The sequence below is a fragment of the Sinohyriopsis cumingii genome, chromosome 5 (assembly GCF_028554795.1).
Source record: "Sinohyriopsis cumingii isolate HCF-2022 chromosome 5, ASM2855479v2, whole genome shotgun sequence".
NCBI classification, from domain to species: domain Eukaryota; kingdom Metazoa; phylum Mollusca; class Bivalvia; order Unionida; family Unionidae; genus Sinohyriopsis; species Sinohyriopsis cumingii.
This window is the reverse complement of record NC_142965.1, coordinates 89,612,528-89,637,623: the sequence shown is the minus strand read 5'-3', so window position 1 is coordinate 89,637,623 and position 25,096 is coordinate 89,612,528. Positions and strand designations below refer to the sequence as shown.

Genomic DNA, 25,096 nt, shown 5'->3' with positions numbered 1-25,096 from the left:
TTTACAATACGAGTTAATGGCCTCTTCTGGCAAGCGAAAACATACAGTTAACTCTGATCTTAAGTAAGACTGTAACCGCTGTGTTTCCTGACCAATATTGTATTACAGCGAGTAAAATCATAGAAACGAACGATACAATGCTTTTCACTGATATCATTCCTCCCAAAATAAAAAGCAGCTTTGTTTTTGTATTATGTTTTGTCACTAAATATATCAGAGTTGTAGGGATAAACACAGTGTAAATCGCCGCTTTAGGTGAGGTAATGTCGATGTCTGATTGGTTGATATAATGGTTGATATCGATTATGGATTATCAGTGGATTATATTTTAATTATGCACGATCAATAACCGGTGCAGAGAGGAAACATTTACCTATGTTTAAGACTTGCTTTCAAGGTATTTACATTCCCCATGTCTATTCCTCGTTAAACTTTCTTTTTTCCCTATTGACGTAAATTGTGAAAGATTTTCTCGAATGGCAGAGCACTAGATACACTGCGCATTGTGAAGAGTTGATTGAACTCTGCTACTAATACGTCATTTAAAATGAAACATGAATGGCTGTGTACGCATGAAAGTACGTAAACAACCATGACGCTGTACAGTTTTGGACTAATACTATGATATCAGAACTTTGGGCAAAATAAGTACGGTTCAAAGTCAGAAGTATCAGATAAAATTTGTTTCCTTTGCTTGGTGAAAGGGAAATAGTATATGCTTTAATTTTTCTAAACGGTAAGCAGGAGCGCAGTAACTTTATAAATTGTGTGCTACTCACCTAACAGGTAGTCCCGTAACAAATACAAGAAGTAATAATAGCATATAATAAAAATCCTACTTTTTAACCGGCACGAAGTAAACAGGCTAAATCATAAATGAGCAATCGGGTGGATACCCTCTAACATTTCTCTTCTACGCAGAACATGCTACACGAATACAAAAAGCTAATTGTGATTTCGAATATGGGACATTTTTTTGTAATGTAGGATATTTATGTGGCAAAATGGTGTTCGAACTTGTCATTCTTCACCTTCGTCACTAAAATTATATATGTAAAACAAAAACAACCCTCAATAGATTGGTGACCGTAATGACAATCAGTGTGACTTTCTTAATGGACTTTGAAACTATTTATATAATTTTGGTTCTGGTTTATTACCCTTGAGCTTACTATAGATATGCATACACCACGCACGTGATAGGGATTGTTCTTTAGTCAGAATACACCAGGTCCCTTTCAAAATCATAACAAACTCCGCCATTTCGATGTAATAGAGTATTGAGACCAGCTGTTATTTATCGTCTCTGTACAATGTTTTGAGCAGAGGTTGGCTGAGGAAAGAGTAGATCCCATCCCCTCCCATTCTGAATCGCCTATACTTCTGGGATGAATGAAAAATCCTTCCATGCCCACTCCTCTCTGATTCACGCATCAACACTATGTCATCACGATAGCATATTCCCACATCCATCTCCATCTTTCTCTCTGTATGTCTGTCTGTCCCAACATTGTAATTGAAATAAAGATATGAATATCTAAGTCGTAAGTGTTTTCTAATAATAAATCATAGCACAAAAGCATCACGCATTTTACTTTTCTTTGACAGATTGTCGTTAGTACGTCATTTAAAAGTACTTTAAGGCAGTAATACAATATTTTTCTCCAACAGTTTACAAGTAATCTACTTTGAAATAGAAATACATTTAAAAATGTTGAAATTATTCTCTCAGATTGATATACACAAATTTCCACACACTAATGGAGTCAGATTCGTGCCACGTTTTATTAATATCTTTGCCATTGTAAATAATGAAATTAATTGTTCGAATGTCTTGTATATCTCCGCTTGAACAGATTAAGAAAGGTTCTGTGTTTAAGAGATTCTACTGGTTCCTTCGGACAGATTCTTTTACAAATATCTCACATATCTATGCCGCTAAAAGTGACGTGTGTGTGTGTGTGTGTGTGTGTGTGTGGACATAAACGCCATTGTGAAGTGTTTTATAGACCTGTAGATGTGATATATGGGTGGGACATGTCTGTGGCATGATGCCCCAGTGCTAGACATTGCTATAATCTGCCACACTGCAGAGACATCGTAGCGATATAAGTAAAAATTGTTGAAGTTACGTTAAGAAACCACACACACACACACACACACACACACACACACACACACACACACACATATATATATATATATATATATATATATATATATATATATATATATATATATATATATATATATATATATATATATATATATATATATATATATATATATATACCACACATGTGATAGTGATTGTTCTTTGGTCAAAATGCACCAGGTCCACTTCAAAATCATAAGATAAGAAACCGATCCTTTATGACTTCATAGAGTACAAGTTGTTATTTATTTTCTTCGTACAATGTTTTGATCAGATTTTGATTGAGCAAATAGTAGACCCCAACCCTTCCCATTTCGAACCACCCATTCTTCTGGGATGGATGAAAACTCTTTCACTGTGCCAATGTCTCTGATATACCCATTTACACTATGTCACCAAAAACTCTCTCTCTCTCTCTCTCTCTCTCTCTCTCTCTCTCTCTCTCTCTCTCTCACGCAAACACACAGACACGCACACAAACATGCTCGCACGATGATGAAAATAATATTTGCACAACATGTATTCTTCACTTAAATGGGACTTGGGATATATAACTAAACCTACTATCACACAACTAGGAAGTGACATTATTTAGCTTGTTCTTTGCTTCGCAAGAAATTCGTGGCACATCCTCATATGTCGCATGATTAAAGGGACACCATGTAGGTTATTTGAAGTAAGAGCAACGCTTTGAGTAAGCATGATTCGTTGTAGGTTTTATGCGAACATATATGTCGTTATCTTTTATCATAAGGCATGTTAACACGTTTATCAACAAATATATTTCTTTTTATCAACTTATTTATTTTTCCAGTCATAATTCTTCTCTCAAAATTATATTTTTATTTAACTGTCGAATCCCCAAGCTCCATTTCCTTACCAATAGTTCAGGGATCGTCCTATGATTGGCTAGTATTAGTTTGCAAGAGAAGCATAATAGTTACTGTGAAATAATGTTTTGATTGGACCCCCCTACATGACCAGTTGACCAGTTGAAATATAGCTTATATTTCTGCTCCAATAAAAGAAACTAAGAGTTGCTGGTCCAATCAACATTTACTGGTAGCCCCTTCGATTTTCAAGTTGACCATTTTGTTCAGTTTCAATTGCTTTATACAGTAAGGGGCTCACTGGCTTTCAGAGCTGGCAGATCACTGCACAATGTCAGTCGATCTTGGTTTAGCCCATTAAAATAATTCTAAGCTTAAACAATGTCCGTAATTAGTTTTGAATTTTAAAAATATATTTTCAGAAAACTCTCCTTTCATAATTTGTTTCTCAATTTCTTTGTTTTTGGTTATGGCGAGATAACATGAATATGGGTTGGCTCAAAATCTTCGAGAGCTCATACAACAATAAGTCGAATACCTGGCAAAACTCGAATGACTTCCTCAGTCCTAGTTTTAAGCCTTCTTTTAAACTCAATCCCATTTAACACGTAACTAACAAAAACTCTAACCGAACATTTACCGTTCCGGTGGAGTAAGGGTTAGATCGTCCGCCTCGGATGCGAAAGGTCGAGCGTTCGAACCCCGGCCGAGTCATGCCAAAGACTTAAAAGAATGATACTAGCAGCTGAATCGCTTGGTGCTCAGCATTAATAATCTAGTGTTATAAGTGTTAGTGTTAGGACTGGTCAGCCTGGTGTCAGGATAATTTGGCTGGGAGGCGATATGATGCCGCAGAGGGACATCACTATTAACTTCCATACCGTAGCGATATGACTAAAATTGTTAAAGCTGCGTTAAAATTTAAATCACACCAAACATTGATCTCGCGGCGTTTTGTGTTTTCGAAATTTTGCTGCAGATCAGTGCTAGTGCATGTTGTGCTTGACAATTCAGTGTCATTGAATATGGTCTCTATTTTACGGTAACAACTTCATTTCTTTCAGCAACTTGGACAAAATGACCCGTCCCCAACTCGCCACCTCTCTCTCTCTCTCTCTCTCTCACACACACACACACACACACACACACATCTAGCTTCATTTTTTCCCATTTTCTTTCAGGTCTGTTTATAAGCTTACCGACTTCGGCGCTGCAAAACAATTGGGACATGACGAAGAGCAGTTTCAGAGTATATACGGCACTGAGGAATATCTGGCATGTAACACATTTTCCTTCTCTAAATCCATGGTAGAACATACACTTTTTCCAGTATTGTTTTTAAAATACGTTTTAAACAATATTAATTCATAGAAAAATGTATGTAAGAGGTGATAGCTAAATGTTTATTCGATCGCGCTGAACTGATTCTGTGTCATCTGTATGTAATAATAATAACAGTAGTAGTAGTAGTAGTAGTAGGCTAGTAGCGTAAATCAGTTTATAGAATTCCCCCATTTCTTTACGATTTCGTTTTCATCTAGAGAATAAAGAGGCATTTGCTTTTTTCAGTATATATATATATATATATATATATATATATATATATATATATATATATATATAGTTTCAACTAGAAAAAAAAAACTGAAAGATGATTTTTGTTAGCATTATTCTGTAATCGATACTTTTATATACAAATCAACGACCATAAACACGACAAAGAGATTAACCTAAACGATCTGTCGGTTTCAGGTGGGTTGAACTCTAATTTGAAACATTCGTAAACTGGAGAAATGCGTTTAGGGTAGTGCAGAGCTTGCCTCACATGAGAACACTACTATTTCGCTTTTTTGAACCATGCACAGTGCAATCTTCATGTTTAACACTGTCCTAATAATGATGAAAGGGCAAAAAGGACGGGTCACGTGGAGTGATGATCTACACACCACATTGAGAAACTTGCATACACGTCATTGAATGCGCGTGGAACAGGTGACCAGGCGTCGATATAAATTTTAATACGCAGCAAATGTGCATAGTAACGCAGTAAATAACTGATTATTTATATTTTCTATAACCTTCACTGTTCGAGTCATTTTAGGTATTCGAACTGATGTTTAAACAAACTCACGTGGTCATATGAATATGCCGTCACTAGGATTGTGCCACTCCATTGTCACATTGTCCTAATCTTGTCTTGTATTCCACAGATCCAAGATTCAGCCGATCGCACCAATATATTCTGTATTATTTAATTCTTTTTCTTTCAAACGGTCCATATGACAGGTATCCGACTCCCAGTAGTCTTGTAGACATATAGTGGAAATCTTTACAGCGCAAACGCGAACTGGTGTCCTCGAAAAAGAAGGTGGAGCAAACTACATTTTACGATCCGCATAAAATTTATAAGGAATTTTCATTCAATTTCTACTTTTTAAAAGACGCTTCATATTTTTATAAACATTAAAAGTTTATATTTGTGTCAGTAACGGAATTAAACATTTGAAGATTTCCTCTTTGTGGTACAGAAATGTTCAACTGATGCCTCTTCAGACAGAATATTGCATGTTCTGAACGTCTAATGCAATGCAGGAATCATCGAAATAACGCTAGGCTCGAGGCATTTGGATTGGTCAATTTTAGTTTAGACATGGGTGTCAACCAAATATATCACTGGATTAAATACCTAAACTTACTAAACCTTATTTTGTCGGTGAAATCAAAACATATTGTGTCATCTGGGTTGATCATGCAATAAAGTCAATTACTAATTAATTGATGTTATTAATTTCAGCATCCGGATATGTACCAGAGAGCAGTTTTAAGGGAGCCTGGTCAGCAATATTTTGATGCCTCGGTCGACTTGTGGAGTTTAGGCTGCACCATCTATCATGTGGCCACAGGCCAGCTTCCGTTTCAAGCATACGGAGGACGTAACAACACTGCTGTGATGTAATTATTATTATTATTATTATTATTATTATTAAGAAAGAGAACAACGACATCAACGTAGCGTTATTGATCTGTTAACTGACCTTTATACTGACAACTTTCAATTCTATAAAAAAGATTCAAAACAATTTATATCAAGTATTTTAAAAACTGCTATCAACAAACCACGCTATGCATAAACATATTCACGTAAGTATCGCTGGTTTGTAATTTGTTCTATAGATCTATTAAAGCAGTTATCCACGACTTTTACAGAAGAGTCTTCTTTTCGTTAGCCTGAAAGAACCTTTTACTGGTGTCTTTTTCGCTCATTCTGTCATTTAATTATATTCATTTATTAATAAATTCAAAAGAATATATATCATGCTTTTATTATAGAACCTTTCAAAATAATAAAGAAAACGTCAGCGCTCTTCTTATGATATTTAAAATGGCACTTCTCAAGTAAATAAATGATTATGAATCAACATGATACGAACGGCCTTTTAAAATGCGCAGGTAGCTGCATCTTCACTAGACAATGGAGCCAATCTACATTGTTCATATTCAACCCTTGTATCTAGCTGAAACAGCATCCATCGATCCGCATACTAAATGGATGCAGCTAAAGGATAACAAGATAACAAAATTGCTTGTTTGTTACATTCGACAAGGAACACAATTGGGAATAATTATGACAGCCTCTATAGATAACATGACATATCTCAAGGTAGTAGACCACTCCGGTGGCCCTAGTGGTTAGAGCGTCCGTCTCAGATGAAAGCTCGCGGGTTCGAATTCCAGCTGAGTCATACCAAAGACTTTGAAAAATGGTACTTACAGCTGCCTCGCTAGGCGCTCAGCATTAAGAGGTTTGTGTTAGAACTGGTCTGCCCAACCAAACCAAAGCAGGTACTGAGTTTGTTTATGTACACAAATGTTTTAGAATTTTGATGGATCCATTGAAGGCGGAGATAGTTGTGGGTGAGGTAGAGGGAGGGACAATACTTTTGGACCGTAAACAATTATTGTTTTAAACTTCTGATCAAAGTAGCCCCGTGTGGCCGAGTGGCCTAAGGTGCTCGCCTTTACAGATCACTCACACATCTCTCCTCTGTCCGAGTGAGCCCTACCGCTACGGAGGCCTAAGTGGCTTTAAACACCAGCCGAGTCATACCAAAGACTTTTAAAAAACGGTACTAGCAGCTGCCTCGCTTGACGCTCAGCATTAAGAGGTTAGTGTTAGGACTGGTCGGCTTGGTATCAGAATAATGTGACTGGGTGGGACATCATGCTACATGTCTGCAGCATGATGCCCCTCTGATACACATCACTATAAGCTGCCACACTGCAGACATCATCATAGCGATATGATTGAAACATTGTTAAAAATCCAAATCACACACACACACACACACACACACACACACACACTGACACACACACACACACACACACACACACACACACACACACACACACGTGTCAGTCAGTTTTGCTTTCGAATTATGGAAGTCACTTTGAACACTTAACAAGTGTAACGAGCTCTCTCACTGGCCACTTGAGATCAGTTGCTAAGGACTGTAACTCTTTGCTCCGGAAGAGGTCTCTTGTTGGAAACACTTTCAGCAACGTATAGGGTAGATAAAGATGTACACCGGAATGGATCGAGGATCCTTCTCTAGCGAAAGTGTGTTTTCTTTCTGCATGTGATTGTTTAAATGTCATTTATAGCGAAATAATAAATAAATGTATGTTGATTATATTCTTTAAGGCATAAAATAACGTCAGAGAAAGAGTCTGGGGTAATTTCTGCAATACAAACAGAACCTGATGGAAACATCACATGGTCTACAGTTCTTCCAAACACCTGCTTACTACCTGAGTGAGTACTCTATCTTTTATTTCCATGTAATATCAATAATTTTGCATCGATTTGAGTACTACCTTTCTTTATTATATTGCGTTATCTTCTACAAAACATCAGCAACATCAACAACATGAAACCAAACAAACTGAAATGATTATTAATATAAATTATGCTCCAACATCTTTTATTTAGAAATGTGCATTGCAGTTAATTCAGTGATGAAGTCAGTGCTAATTATAAATAATTAGTACATAATTGATATACAAAATTAATGAATGATTGTAGAAATGAATGAAATCTAACTATCAGTAGGACAAACTTGACGTTTCTATAATTCTTCTTACAGATCTCTAAAAAAGCTAATTACACCAGTGCTTGCAGGGCTGATGGAGACAAACAAATCCAAGGCGTACACGTTTGAACAGTTTTTCGATCACGTTAAATCCATCGTCAATAGAAAACGGATTGAAATCTTTCTACCGGCGACATGTTCATATTTTGTTCTCTATATGAAAGGGAATGATAGGTTAGTAATAACTTTCATTTTTTCCAATTGTTAGTCCCCTCTCCTTTTGTTCTCTAATTGATTTCATCATGATGACCAAACAGTAAAGGATTAAGAAACATACAGTATTAAAAAAGTAACCTAACTCAATTGCTTATTTTTTTTATAAGGGTCATGTATATGTAGACTTTTTTGTGATTTCTAAACAGTTCGTATTGTCTGCCGATTTAAAGTCAGAAATAATTTTAGGTCAAGAAGATGCATAGGAGAATATAGTTCATTACAGATGACATATTATGATATATCGAATTACCGCAAGTAAATGCCAAATAAATTTCTAACTTTATCATAAAGAAGTATTCTAATGATGGATATCCTTGTATTAACCCTCTTTCCATTGCAAACTATCTCGGAATGAAATTATTATTTTTGACAAATGCTTCCATGCCCATCTAACATATCAGCGCTTGGTCACTGAAAGATGCTCAGAATATAACTGTTGGAATACTATTTTTTGAGAAATATCCAGATTACTCTTTCCATAAATATCCAGATTACTCTTTCCATAAATATCCAGATTACTCTTTCCATAAATCAACGACAAGTTAATGGGTAACTCTTCAGTACTTTTAGTACGCTGATTTTGGAAGGCGGCAGGGCATTATCAGCTGAGGTATTATCTGAAAGCACTGAACTTTGATGAAACATAACACTTAATCCTTTGTAGAATTTTATAAATATCTTTGCTAAGAAAGTTTTGCATGTACATAGTTACACGGTTAATTCAAATAATTTTATGAATTACATAATTTGAACCTCACCTTGTTCTAGATACTTAAACATCCAAGAAGAAGTGGCTTCTCAAACGGGTGTAATGCTTGAGAATCAACTTTTGTTATGTAGAGATAAAGACCTGCGCACTATTGTGTCTACAACAGACGAAATTTCTAAGTATCCGAAAATTATTCTAGAAGGTGACCTTTGTTTGTTCAACGTGGATACTCTGGTAGAAATGAAGCCTTACATACTAGAAACAGGTACTGAAATGTCTTCAACACAAAGTTTTTTTTTTATAAAAACAAAATAATAAAAATACAGGTAGTGTAGGTATCCTACAGTAATTGGATTTTGGAAACATAACTTGGTCTAAATTTCTAATGATTTTCTTATTTCTTTCCAATAGTTAATCGATACACCTATCCTTTTTTTTGTAATAATTAACTTAAGTGATCTTTAAATATTTAATACCCATAACAATTTATAACTACAAAGTATAATTTTACATTATAAATATAAAATGGTATTGGCTTAGGCAAGAATTTTCTATTCTTCATCTTCGTGACTAATTACTTCTGAAAAGAACATTGTCAGAGCGTTGCCTATTTCATTCTTCATTTTGCATTGGGTGGAGAGAATGGTATGCTCATTATTTGTTAAATCTGCGATCGATGGCTCGCTTTAGTTTCCGTGCATATTATAGAATTTGTATTAGAATCAAGTTTTCACTGTATATCGGTTATGATATTGCATGAATCATTTATAAAATAAACTTCCTTTAACACACAAGTGACAGCGGCATGCTTTTTTCGATACTACGTATTTGCCATTATTTGTTCTTCATAGGACTCATGTCTTCCGGATCCTTGCATTTTCATAAGGAAGGGGTGTTCGCTTTGCTTCATGCGGTCTTTTTTTTCCCCCATATTGCATTGATAAAGTGCACTATTTTACTTGAAACAACGAGCCGTTGATAAGCAACATTTTGATTAATGTTTCTAAACATGACATTTCTTTACATGGTTAGTGTTGAATATTTTCTTCCATAGTGCAATTTCCACAGTGCAGTCTAGCCTGTGATCTCAGTGAGGATGTGAAATTAGCAAAACGAAGCTGTTCTGTGGCGTATTATTATGAATTTCACACAGAAAAAGTTGTCCGCTGCCAGAAACGTGCTAAACAGTCTATCTTCTACCTAAGGTATATAATTTCATTATGTGTGCTATTGTAATTACAGGTATACGCCCATTGAAACTACATTTGAAAATATTAAAAGACAATTTTGATGACAATGTAATCAGTATAATTTAAAATCAGTTGCACATAATATTTCAAAGAGCGTACTCATTTCCGGATCGGATGATTGATTGCAGGGGGCAATTTTATGTATTTTTTGTAAACTGGTATTCTCTGTTAAAGACATACTGTAATTTAGCGAAAGGCCGAGCGTTATTAAAATATAGGCTTACCACTAAATCACACTTAAACTCTGTTCTGCAGTATACAACGACTTTACATGCACATACCTCAAAAAATATTTTGTCCCGTGGTTGATTGTGCACATCCAGTCGTTGTCAACACTAACAACCACCGTATAATGTGGAAGCTTCTGTTTTTGTTCTTGTATCATCAAATAATTATAATCGTCTAGGTAATAACAAAATGATTCCTACCATTTAGTAGTCTGTAAATTATTAATATTGTCATTAAAGTTTATATATATATATATATATATATATATATATATATATATATATATATATATAACACCCCACAAACAACACCCCACAACCACTACTAACTCCACCACCCGCACACGGATTTTCGGTCCAAAGTTTAAGTACGAAGAATACCAAATCTTGTACGTAGCTTTCAAGTGAGACAAAGGATGTTCACAAATTGGCTTCAAATAAAGTACATGTTTTCTTTTTCTTTTCTTTCCACAGTCTTATTACTGCGTTTTTGGTATATATTTATTACTTTATCTTTAATCAATCCAAGAAATAACAGCTTTTCTTTAAATTTCAGGGAATATATCAGGAGTTTACTGAATCCCATAAATGCATGGTTATCAGAAACAAAGAAGCTTGCGTCAGAATCAAAAAGAAGCTTGGGAGTTTTGGAGTCTAGTCTAACGTTATTTGGAACTATGTTACCATTTTTAAAGTTGACGCTTTATAAAGACAGTGAAAAAATAGCGGAATTTGTAAATAAAGGAGATGTCGTTGCAAATCTGAAATCGGGTTTAGCTAAGGTAATTAAATCTCTCTCATTCCTCTCTCTGAAATCTCTCTCATCCCTCTCTCTTTCTCAGATCAAAAACAACAAACACATAGACACAATATTTAACATGTTTGTATCACCCTGATTTTACATCGAACTCTGTTGTAATCAATACTCTTGTTATATATATCTTATAGGTGTTGTCTAATGTTGTAAGGCGCTTAGAGTTTCTAAAAATTAGGCGCTATACAAAGTCCTCATTATTATTATTATTATGTGTGTGTGTGTGTGTGTGTTTGTGTGTGTTGATGAGGCCTTTGGTATTGTTTTAGTAGAAATCATACATTTAAATCCCCAGGATTAGGTTTTAAATCGCGTAATTTTCAAAAATACTCCTCTGGACCTATTGCTAAAAATGTTGTAGTCAGATCTTAGTAATAATGTACATGTCAAAAGAGAAAAACATTCAATATATTATTTTTGGTCAGGTCATTAACAAAGAATTTTAAGCCCTGATGATCATGAATTTACCTGTATGAAGTTCAACTTTGTCATATACAGTTTTAACCCTAATCTGCCATTTTACTGAAGTAATACCGAGACAGAACGAAGAAACAAAATACTGCAATCAGTACTTATAGAAGTCACGTTTTGTGCTCTGTTTCATAATAATATTTTCTCGATATTTAAAGAATTTAATACTGTCGAAATATTCCTCCCATAATCAACAATAATTACATCACGTGACGCATAAAAACAGAAAAGCTATTAGTTTATTTATAGCTGTAACTATAAAGTAAAATGTTATCGGCTTTAATACATACAGTAAGGCCGCCTGTGATGCTTCTCCAATTTGGAAAGGATTTATTTCTTGTCAAAAATGTGTGGAACACCCGATATAATCAATATTTTATAGCTTAGAAAGCGGACAAATCTTTATGAAAAATACGAATGAAATGCCAAAGGAATCTAATTTATTATTAATATTTTTAAAAAAAAATATATCTGTATAATTTGATATCTAATGAAAGACAAGATTTGGTTTTAAAATCATAATTAACTGAGATGAGTCATTTTCTTTCTACTGTGGAGGTGAACAAACATCTGAAAAGGCACCTGATTGGTCAGTTACATGCCCAATTATTTTGATAGACAGCCCCGTTATGACACTTGTATACGACTAACCGGATGTTTGTTTTTTTATTACAAAAATGCAATCTTTAGGGGAAAACCCCCCAGTAAATAAGATATTGTCTTGGTAATTGTTAATTGTAGGAAGATAAAAGAATACAGGAAATAGACGTTTATTTACAAGTACTATTGGAGAGGATTAAAGAACAAGAAGAAAATGTGACGTCAGTGGGATGCCAAGATGAAAGTTATTGGTGAGTCTCTCTCTCTCTCATATACTAAAAACACATAAAACATCAAAACATTTATTTTAGTTTAGTTTCAACAGGTGTTACTTCATTATTATGATGCATATCGGAATGCGTATAATCCTCCATTTAAGAGAGGGGGAGTGAGAGAGATCATATTATTTTCTCTCCCTCTTGCAGCGCAAAAACGAGACAGTTCAGTTATGCGTGATTGCCACTTTCTTTCGAAACATATTGCTAAAAATGAAGACATGGTAGCCATATTTTCTCGTAAAATAAAATTATATATGATAGAGCGTAGTATTATCTCTGAAACATACTCAGTCAAATATAATCGCGTATGAGTATTATCTCTGAAACATATTCAAGTATTATCTCTGAAACATATTCAGTCAATGTGATAGCGTATGAGTGTTATCTCGGAAATGTATTCAAGTTATATCTCTGAAATATACTCAATCAGATATGATAAAGTATGAGTATTATCTCTGAAACATATTCAAGTACTATCTCAGAAACATATTCAGGTATTATCTCTGAAACATACTTAGTCAAATATGATAGAGTATTTGTGTTATCTCGAAACATATTCAGTCAAATATGATAGGGTATGCGTGTTATCTCGAAACATAATCAAACATAACTTTACTTGACTTCATGATAAATATTGGCACTAAATCTTCACAGTTGACAATTTTTTCTCAGAGACATAAAACATTATTATCTTTACGAAATATGATAGGTAAATGACAGCTATTTGTTTAAGTTGGAAAACTGAACGCTTTGTATCCATTCTAGATCATAATTGATCCTCACTGAAAGGTCCAACTCAGTTTTCTCTTCGTAGCATTTTAATTTTAAAATCGTGTTCAGATTTAAATAATGTACGATTTGCAAAACTCAGAATATGCAAATTAAACTCATACAGGAAGTGAAAATCGATTTGATAGCTTGAATTAATTGTATAAACTGTGAGTGGATCTTTTATGTTCGATGTTTCTCCAAATTCAGTGCATCTAAGTATATCCTGAATTATTAACCTATTTACAGATGAATGTTTATACATTAAGAAGCACGAACTGGAAAGAGAAATCCATTATCTCCCATTACCATCTCATATAATGCAAAATTAGACGCACTTGTTTGCCTGCGTACTCATTATTTTGAGGTTAATTAAAGTCTAGCTAAATATAATATTGATTATTTTCTTAATAGCAATGCCACGTACGTATATAAATATGGAAATAATCCCACAATGCCTTATTTTATGCATGACAAAATAACGCTCGTAACTTCTATTTTTATATTTTATGCATAATTCTTTATTTTTAAAACAAATTAAATATTTCACCTCTTTTCTCTTAATTACGCTCTTTTATCTCAGTCCTATTGGAGTTCCGCGTTCTGATGCTAGATTCTTGTTTTTACCAAACATTTTCACCTTTTCAGTGTATCAACTGTTCGACAATACAGACAGACAATTAACGGTGTTCTCACTACGTTCGGAAAACACAAAAGATACGGTGAATTACATTCTCATGAAGTGTTCATCCACAAGTCAGAAATGTAAGTAATTTCTTCAACGCATACTGCAGACATCTGCACAAAGTAAAATTGATTGGTTTCTCACGGTGCATACTGTAGACATTTACATGCAGTAAAATCGATTGGTTCTCACGACACTTTAGTAGACGAATGGCAAAACTATTGTAAGCAGGATTCGAACCCGCAACCCACTGATTCTTTGTTCTTCACACAAATCTCTAAAGCAAATAGAGACAGAACGGCGCAAAAGTTGTAAAGAATATTGGTCATCGAAGAAGAATAAAACTTTCGAGCAGATGATTTCTTTAGAAGTAATGTGTAACAAAGTGTCTTGTAGAACATTGATTTATCTTATTTATGTTTTCTGCGTTACTTTCAATGAGAATTATTCGTTGTTATTTATTATTACACGTATTAAACGCTTCGTGACTAAACCCTTTAGCTGTAAATATTAAATTTGAATGAAAATCAGTAATATATCAAATGTGACAGAAAGATAATGTGGAAAATGAAGTTTTTATATATAGAATTTTAGCCAGAAGAGCTTATTATGTAGTCTGTTCTCCGATGTCCGTCCGTCTGCTACTAGAAGATAATTATCGCTACTATTCCTCAGCTACCTTGAGCATTGCCAATAAAACCTTACGCTCACATTTATACATTTGTCTGCAGTGAATATGGCCGTGCTTAAATATCCGGTATTTCCGTCGTAGCGACCGTTTTAAAAATCTATTTATCGCAACTTCTCCTGAATATAGTATCTATACTGTCCCAAAAGAAATGCTTCCAATAGTACCTCAGATATATATGACCCACCATCGATCGTGAAAACCTTATTATCACTATTCATCCTGAACGGACAACCCTGTCAACATGGGGTTTTCACCACAACACATCACATAGAGGTTTAATTAGTCATAAGTGAAAATGGTACTAATGAGATTTAATATGTCCTCCATAGCAGTCGTCATGTAAAACTCTTTTTATTGCTACTTGTCCTGAATGGAGGGTCATATCAGCGTGGGGCTTTTACCAGAAGACTTCCTTTGACGTATAGTCAGTCAGTCATAGCTAATAATGGTACCAGTTTGATATCCAATATGGCCACCACTACAGTCAACTTGAACATAGTTTTATCACTAATCCTTCTCTATTGATCTTCATATATATTGGGTTTTCACGAAAGGACATCTTGTGAAACCAAACTTGATCTAACTGAAATTGCTTTCTGATATCCAATATGGCCACCATGGCTGATACATTGCAGTTATTGTTATTGCTACATCTCCTCAACGGAACGTCATATCGACATGGAGTTGTAACCAGAATATATGCGATATTCAGTTAGTTCTAAATTAAAACGATGCCTACCGACCTACAACTTGGCTGCCATGGCGGCCATTGTGTCGATCTGGAAATCTTGTTATCGCCACGCCTTCAGTTTGGATGACCATCTTGACACATGGTTTTCACCAAGACTCTTCTTATGATGTCTAGTTGGTTCTGAATGAAAATTGTGCCGATGTCACATCCAATATCACCGTCACAGCGGTCAATTTAAAAATCTTGTTATTGTTCAAAAATATCTTAGATGGTTTCAACACTCAGCAATTAAGACACGAAATGGTCTTTTCAGGAATTCCTGTAAATAGGTTTCTACTTGCGGAGTATCCGTCTTTTCGATAAATTGTTGTTTCAGGTAAGAATTAAGAAGAAATATTTTATTCCGAAACACTTTACATTTTTTTTTGTTAGCGACAAGAAATATCAGTGTGGTAATTATTATCATTTGACTTTTAAAGGCATAAGCTGGAGGAGAGCAGCTTAGGACTTTTGTCAGTGTTCCAAGGATGTCTTGACAATTTAAAAAGAGTTCATGGAGAAGTAAAGAAGCATTCTGGGTGAGTATGAATAAAATTACACGAAAGTACACACACACACACACACACACACACACCAGTCATCACGATGATGATATGATGATAATCACTATCCATAATTGTGCAATGTAAAAATTACGTTATTATGCTGGTGTATTAAAACGCTTATTTTTCAGTTCTAAGGATATGTTAAAAGATCATTCCATTAAAAGATCATTCCATATATATATATATATATATATATATATATATATATATGCTTTTATGGGAGATATTGTGATTCTTCTCGTACGTATGTCCGTCTCTCTGTAATTTTATCTCCTCCTTACCAAACTTGGTACATGCGTTGCCCATGTAATGACAATATCACGAAGAATATATTTTGGTTCCTCTTTCTCTGTGGTCCTTTGAGGAGATTAGCCTTTAGAATACTAAATTGGCAATCACAGTGAAGTTTGACAAAAAAACTTTTTAAATGTAGCTATATCATTATAATGCAAAATATATATAAGCGGAGTATGGATATTACTGCTGGTCAGGGACTGGGGTGGGTGAAAAGTAGATAATAAAACCCTTGGCATTGGCCATGGCAATCTATCGATGTCATTCTAGTTTTATATATTAGATACATAGGTTAGATGACTTAAAGTGTCACGTACTTTGTGTCGTAATCGTATCACGCACTTTGTATCATTATCGTATCACGCACTTTGTATCATTATCAGCCGGAGGAATGAATTCAACAAATCAAGGATTGAAAACAGTTTGAATTACCACACACAGTTAATGATTCCGCAATTATTGTCTTTTTTAAATTAAATTCATCTAGTCCACTTTAGTTTTAACAATCTATCATGCATTTTATTTCAGACTTCTTTTGAAACACTTAGCACGTGCCAAGAAAGTCGAAGTAAATATGAACTGCGTCATTGAATTTCATAGAGAGATGGACGTTCGACTTGGAAGAGTAAGTTCAAATATATGTCTGTAAACCAGTCCCAAGTCTGGTCCAAAATGAGCATGTTAAGAATAGATATTAGTGACAAATGAATATTCGACAACAATCAACCATCTCAGGCTTACGAAATCTCTGACAGTTGACCACTGGTATCACGAGAAAATTGTGAAGCTCACTAGAATCATCTCTACGGTGGGTGTTTGATAGCGGCGACGCGTGTTGTCAGACCTCACTATATATTGTCCAGAAGATCAAATAATCAATTCCTTAAATATTTCCTACACATTGTTTTCTCTCTTTTATTTGCTTACATTTTTTCAAATATTCTAAGATGTGCATTATCCTATTTAAATCACCCCAGCCCCTCCGCTTTTCTTGTATTCGGTTAAGTGTTTCTTTTGTAGGGAGATGGCTGTGTTTAACGTGGAGAACTTGTATTGAAAATCCCCATTATGTTTAATTTATGTGTGCTTCAAACATTTAAAGGGCTTTCTTGTTAAAAACTACAGACGATTAGATATAAATCTCTTCTGTTTAATAGGAAGAAATTTTTTATTATAGATGCCACTTCGAAGAGTGAATATCTTATAAATGTCCCTTCGAAGAAGAAATATTGTATAAATCCCCTTCGATGAGGGAACATTTTTATAGACACCACTTCGAAGCGTGAATGTTTGATAGGTGCCACTTCGAAGAGAGAATATTTTATAGACACCACTTCGAAGAGTGAATATCTTATAGATGCCCTTTTGAAAAGTGAACATTTTATATATGTCCCTTGGAAGAGTGAATGTCTCATAGGTGCCACTTCGAAGAGTGAATGTCTTGTTGTTGTTGTTGTGGAGTTTAACGCCATTTTTCAGCACACGATAGGCTATGCATGGCGGTCAGTATTAATGGTGGAGGAAGAACCCGGGAAAAACCCGGGAAGAACCACCGACCCACGAGAAGCTACTGGCAAGCTGTCTCACATACCCAAATTGGCCGAATCCTAGACTCGAACCACGCAAACAGAAGTGAGATGGCAGTAATCCGTAACAGAGAGCGCTTTAGACTACTCGGGAATGTCTTGTAGATGTTCCTTCGAAGAGTGAACATTTTATAAATGTCCCTTCGAAGAGTGAGTATCTATAGATGCCACTTCGAAGATTGAAAATCTTGTAGATGTCCCTTCGAGGAGTGAATATATATCGATACCAGTTCGAATAGCGAATATTTGAAATATGAAGAAGAAAAGGCATCTCATTACTTCAAGCTAATTCCTGTAAACACTTTATATGGCGGCTTATCCTCACTGTTTCCATTTCTTTTTCTACTTCTGCAATTTGTCTGACAGCCAAGAAATAAAGGGACTGTTTCGATCAAAAAGTGATATTGTTGGATAATTTCATCGGTTGAAAAATATGTTACCTAAATGTTCAAATGTTTAGGCGGAAAACCATAAACTTGTCACGAACGTAATATTTGCCTCATCTGGTGCAGTGTCTTTGGGCAAGGTCCTTTACTCCTGTTGTCCATGCATTTTATACCATTTTAATTTTCTTAAGTGACTTCAAACAGCAAAAAAAAAAAAATCTCTGTACTTCAAAGGAAGTTAAGATTGAAGTGCAAGCGTATATTTTGTACTTGATTGTTCACGTCTTTAATTCCTACAGCTGGATGCAAGTCATAAAGAAGCCGCAGCGACATTGTACCAGCTGCTACAGCACCGCAGTTCAGAGACCAGTCACTCAAAACCTGACGGAAACATTTCTTTAGTAAACGAAAAGTCTAGTACCCATAAATTAGCAGTGAAAGAAAGTACTTTGCAATATGGTGCAACCGATTTTACAGATAAAGAAGAAACGTCAAAATCAGGCCCTATATCTAAGGCAAAGATGTATTGTGATCTCAGAAAACAGTAAGTCATCTCTGTCTGTCTGTCTGTCTGTCTGTCTGTCTGTCTCTCTCTCTCTCTCTCTCCAATACAGAATAATACGACAAAAGCTAATCTCATTACAAGTAACTATTTCATATTTCTTTATAGGAAGTCACACTAAACATTGTAACATGGGTGTATTATTGTCCTTATTTCGTTTTCAGGTGTGATAACAATTGTATTAAACTTGATTGTTAATTAATAAAGGAAGATTTGAAGGACGTGTTGTGCAGTTTAAAACAAGCAAACTTCCGTCCAACCTTTTAAAACAAGCAAACTTCCGTCCAACCTTTTATTTTCCATTATCCATTTATTAAATGCTTCGTTTGAATAGTTTCATTTTCCGATGTTTTAATAAGTTTTGCTGGGAAAATGCCAGGACTATTTCATTAGAGTTGGAATATTGAATAGAAAGTAAGGCAATTCATGTATTTTATCTACCTTGTTCCATCGACTAAATTTAGAATCATTGAAATTAAAATAAAGTATCTAAGAAAAGAAAAACAATAAAACTAACATGAAATAAAATTATTTACTTATTCAGGAGTAAATGATATGTGTATTGTTCATATATTCACGCATCTTGTAATAATAAGCCGATATTTGGAAAAATTTTGTTAGTGCCCTGTGGAATTTCGGGGAACTCATAACGCACGCGTAATGGATCGTATGCACACTGGATTCATCATGTACACATTGTTAATATTCAGAATTAATATAAAGGTGTGTTACTATTTCAGCAGCTCTTGTTCTGTAATGCCTTCCACACACACACACACACACACACACACACACACAGCCCATCCCCAACAGTAGCAAAAAATATGGATACCGCTGTACCCTGGTTATTTTTGTAAGGATATCATCTGGACCGAATATACTTAATTGTGTTTGAGGATTTCATTATAATTGGCTTGGAACGTAGATCGTCAGCAATGCATCACGCGAAAGAAATGGAGTAATTCGGTTAACAATAGGTAACAGCTGTCACCAGCACTGGAAATGCGACTCACTTCTATGCGCACATTACCAGTATGTGTAAAGGATATAAACATTTTTAAAATTACTTTTAGTCATAGGTCATTTATATAGAGCAGAAGACATTCTGTGACTGAGATTACTTATTTTAAAAAAAACGGGGAAAGTTTATCGTGCAATTTACATATAGTATACACATTGTACACTTTTGTGTGTAAAACGTCAATAATGCAATAATATGTTTATCTAATCTTATGTGTAAAAAGTCGATAATGTAATAATTTATCCACTTGTGTGTAAAATTTGATAATGTAATAATATTTTCATGCATTCTTGTGTGTAAATATTCGATAACGTAATAATTTATCCACTCTTGTGTGTAAAAGTTGATAATGCATTAATATTGTATCCACTTGTGTGTGTAAAACGTCGATAACATAATAATTAATTTATCCACTCTTTTGCGGAATAGCTAAGTAATGTAACAATTCATTTTTCCAGTGTTGCGTGTAAAACGTCGATATGAATGTAATAATTCATTTGTCCACTCTTGTGTGTAAAACGTCGATAGTGTAACCTTGAAGCGACCTTGAAGATAATTGTAAAATGACCAAGAGATCACAATTAAACGGTCTACGCAGTTTACCAATGCCATCAGGGAGGAGTCTGACAAACATCTCTCTTTTCGCCTCCGTCCCATCAATCCCTGCTTCCCTCAGTCTTTTACGTTAGTCAGCCGAAGAGCCTCGAATGTTATAGTTATGTCCACTTTATTACTTTCAGACTCAACGAAACACGGCTAGGAGCAGAATCCGCCATGAAAGATTTGTCTGACAATAAAAAGAGCCTTGAAAGGTAAATACACAGCGTTCATATTACAATGGACACACACACACACACACACACACATATATATATATATATATATATATATATATATATATATATATATATATATATATATATATATATATATATATATATAATTCCTTTTTCATATCTTTGTTCTTGTTTTATTATTAATTTTGTGATGATATTTTAGTACGGTTGCAATATTGTTGAATGACAAATATGCATCTCGAAGTAAACTCTCTTAAACTATATATATATATATATATATATATATATATATATATATATATATATATATATATTAAAAGTGCATGTATCATTCAGTATGTAAATAGACACGTAGTGGACACTGTTTACAGACTAGACACTACATCTATATAAGACATACACAGTGTATACCCCACCTTTTCTCAAGACCCTGTTTCATCAGATATTGATAATTTGTTTATTTAATCCAACAGTACATCCTTAAATTTAAACTTTTTAAAAAATTCGAACCAGTTCGAGTTCTGCTTTTAATTCGGATAAAAGAGTGTTTACAGTTTTGAATTGTTTTCAGTGCCTGTAAGGTTTGCGTTAAATCTCTTTTCAGCATTGTGCTTATGTTCCAGAAAAGCACCGGAAATCCAAATGGTATCACTTGAGCAACTTACTTCGGTCAATAATAACACATGTTCAGCAAAGGAATACGTGAGCACGCATACTCAGTACGCACTCGCACTCGTGAGCACGGACTTTTCTACGCACATCTGTTAAGTCTACCAAATACGGCTGACACAATGACGAAAAAAGTCTGAATAGTGAAACTCTGACACTTCGCTGGGGGCACATTCTAACTTTTTGGTTAACATTTAATTTTATCATCGTTGCCATAAGAACTCTTGAATTTAAATGCTTTGTAACATTGTCACATATATTGATCATGAAGGGAAGATCCCACATCGTAATTTGTTTATATTCCTATTCATTTACCAAAACTTGGATAAAATCTGTGAAGTTAAAAGAAACCAAAATATCGTAAATTTTGTGTCAAGCCAGCCATCTCGACGAAAAATCTTCAATTTGCGGTAAAATCCTTTTCCGATACTCTTTCCTACCTTGCTGCTTTACAAGATGTGTGATGACGCATAATGATAACGGTCAATCACGTCTGACCATTCGGAACTTTTTGGCCAGTGGTCGGAAGGCAGGTCTGACCTGTTCTTAAAGCGAAAGTTAAACATAAATCCGTTATTATTGCCGCATTAGGATTATAAATACGTTTGAATGCAAAATCTCCACTGCAATAAAAACAATTTTCGCGCTGATCGTGTGCTACGATCAGCTAATCCACTGCAGCCCATCAGTCCAAACTGAAGCAACAGTAGCGCGCCATAAATTAGATTGACGTCTAAAGCATTCCTGTTGATTGTTTATAAGGTAAATGTCGTTATTCAGACATTTGTCTTTCAAAGTATAGGAATATAAACTTAAGATACTTTTAAAATCAAATATTTATGAATCGAAATATTTTAATTATCCGTTACGTTTTGATATTAAAAGTGTTTTAAAAGGAAAAGGGAAAGAATCATAACATGTTGCAATTCAAATTTCGCATTATCATTCTTCAATACATTATGCGAAATGTTCAAAGCTTCTTACTACAACGTTAGGCTTAAAGGAAATGGATGCGAAACGACAAAACAATATGATTTGGGTCGAACAATGTGCGTTTAGAAAAATGTATATTTTTTCCAACAAAAGCAATAGAAACTTCAACAACAGAAATTTAAGTGACTTACTGTTTTATCATTAAATATTTATAATTCTGGTCTGGCACTGGATAATTTTACGAGTAAATTATTAAGTTTTTAAAATGTTGTAGATTTCTTTTCGATGATAATACTCGTACGAGCCTTTTTGGCTGACTTATGCTTTCTTTCACTTTGCTAAGTTAGAGTTGTCAAGAGGGGGGAAGATGAAATTTTTAAAACAAAATGAACGCGTTCACGAGTGCGCATGCGTTTTTTCTAGTTCTTCACAAGAAAGGTTCAGAAATTAAAAATAGAATAAGGACAACGTCAAACAACTCAGGAAATAATAAATTGGCATAACAAAATACCTCGAGTTGTGAAGACAAAAGAAAAACGAAACTCCATTAATTTATTTTCATGAGGTACACTGAGAAATATAGACGGGCCTATGGAAGGTTCATGTGTGACAAAGACAAGAACAATCTCTGCTGGTTTTCGGAATGAAACCTCATGGATACTTTTAAAAAGCAAAAAGAAAAAAGCAAACAAACTAGCTTTAGAGGAAGTAGCAAGCTCTAGTCAGGAAGTCACAACAAAACAGACAATCTGATTAGAGAAATACGATTGTGACGAGAGACATACACATGGATGATTGCTCTAATGAAAGCTGACGTCATGGCAATAAAAACCGGAAGAAAGAAATGACATTTCCAGTTACAAAAGAACAGAAAGTCATGAAGTCACCAAAACTGGACAATACTAATAATAATTTTACCGCTTTGATATAGGAGATGGTATCAGTGGACAAATTCATCATAAATGCTGTGATAAAACATGAGATAGGTTGGGAGAATACAGACTTCCAAAGGGGAAAATATATCGAGTGTCGAAACAATAGAACATAGACACTCTTGTGAGAAAATTCATATGACGTATTATGTCGAAGAGGATGATTAAGAGAGGCTGGAAATAGATAACAGACATTCTGGGAAAAGGATGGTGTATGTGGTGAGATAGGTTTAAAGCAATAAACAAATTCACCATGATCAACAAAACGAACCGCGAGGAGTGTTGGCAGAATGAAAACTTTCGGAGAGAGATTCCCTGTGACAAAGACATAGAATATATACAGTCGAAATAGAACATTGCTGTAACATGACGAAATGAAGGGCAAATTCAGTATGGTTGTCAAAATAGTTGGGTCGATGAAACTATGAAATATTGTACACAATGGACATAATGTATAAAGTTATCATTTACAGGTTCAACTGTTTTATGAATGATAATTTTTATTTTTTATTTTGGACGAAGGGATTGTCTGAATATTGTGTGTGGTAGTGTTTCATAAATGCTTTTAAATCATACACGGCCATCAGGACGAGTCCTAATGATGTAAACGGATTGGTAGAATGAGACACAACCATTAGGATGTATTTTTTCTAGATTACTTATGAATGTTTATATTGTACCTATATTTTTATACAAGTTTTTTATACATAGATTGATGACATGTTTTTCTATGTTGTATATTTCGTATCTTATTCACAATATTGCTTACCATAGCGCTGGTTCGCATTTACAAACTGTGTTTACACTGCATAGCTCTACTTAAATCATGACATTTTACAGTTAAAATAATTTATTATGATGTGTGGCATTTTCTGCTGTATCACTGCATTTAGTGAATTCATGTGCAGCTTGATGAAATACATGCACGGCCAGTCAATCTGAGGGTTTCACATGAGAAGTGACTGTAATGTACACTGTAGATTATACAATATGCGTGAAGTATAATTTGGTATATAATATGCATGAAGTATAGCTCATACTTTTTATATCTGTTTGTTTATAGTATATGTTTCAGCTTTCATTCCCATTTTCATTGTTCGGCTTTATGTCGAATTGCTCAATTATTTATTGTCAGTTTTACAGAATTCCTCGAAATAACTGCCGATTGCTCTCTAAATGTTTAAAATATGTTTGTTGTAGCAAACACGGATGATTTTTGTTTTATCATGAACACGAAATCTGTATTTTATATTCATATTGTTCTCCCGCTGTTAATGACCACTAGAACTACTGCCTTTTGCAACCACATCATCTGTGTGTATAGTAATGCTTTCTCTCAGAGAGAGAGTTTTTGCAAACCTTTGTAAATAGTGACTTGCCCTTGATCTTATACATTTGTATTCTTCGAACTGAACAATGTCACCTCTTATGATTATTTACTATATTTTATAACCTGCCGAACGGTAAAATTTTCATTTCAGTTTTGAATATATGAATTAAAACTGTGTCCAGGTGGACACTGTGACCATGACAACCTGTTAAATGTTTTTACTTAGGCTCTGCCCAGTATAAGATAGTGTTATATATATATATATATATATATATATATATATATATATATATATATATATATATATATATATATACACACACACACATCAATGTACATTATGTAATGTCATATTTAGATATTTAGATGATTCAGTGGGATTGTGGGATTTGTTAGTACTGTCTTTCAGAGTACCATATATATGGCTAATTGGTAGCAATTTA

The 25,096-nt window shown here is 34.4% G+C and overlaps 1 protein-coding gene across 2 annotated transcripts in view; it reads left to right on the top strand.

Annotated features, from left to right (window-relative positions):
• LOC149799718 (serine/threonine-protein kinase TBK1-like) overlaps positions 1 to 24,857 on the top strand; it is a 32,240-nt gene extending 7,383 nt beyond the window's left edge. For both annotated transcript variants that reach the window (XM_089959085.1, XM_089959086.1), the window contains 14 exons: positions 4,167 to 4,260; positions 5,780 to 5,937; positions 7,691 to 7,801; positions 8,133 to 8,312; positions 9,123 to 9,328; positions 10,118 to 10,268; positions 11,097 to 11,322; positions 12,567 to 12,676; positions 14,120 to 14,236; positions 16,018 to 16,116; positions 16,966 to 17,062; positions 18,709 to 18,953; positions 20,733 to 20,804; positions 21,394 to 24,857. In XM_089959085.1, the coding sequence (XP_089815211.1) occupies positions 4,167 to 4,260; positions 5,780 to 5,937; positions 7,691 to 7,801; positions 8,133 to 8,312; positions 9,123 to 9,328; positions 10,118 to 10,268; positions 11,097 to 11,322; positions 12,567 to 12,676; positions 14,120 to 14,236; positions 16,018 to 16,116; positions 16,966 to 17,062; positions 18,709 to 18,953; positions 20,733 to 20,804; positions 21,394 to 21,445 (1,918 nt within the window). In that variant the 3' untranslated portion in view covers positions 21,446 to 24,857. The remainder of the gene's footprint in view (positions 1 to 4,166; positions 4,261 to 5,779; positions 5,938 to 7,690; positions 7,802 to 8,132; positions 8,313 to 9,122; positions 9,329 to 10,117; positions 10,269 to 11,096; positions 11,323 to 12,566; positions 12,677 to 14,119; positions 14,237 to 16,017; positions 16,117 to 16,965; positions 17,063 to 18,708; positions 18,954 to 20,732; positions 20,805 to 21,393) is intronic.
• The last annotated feature ends 239 nt before the right edge of the window (positions 24,858 to 25,096 follow it).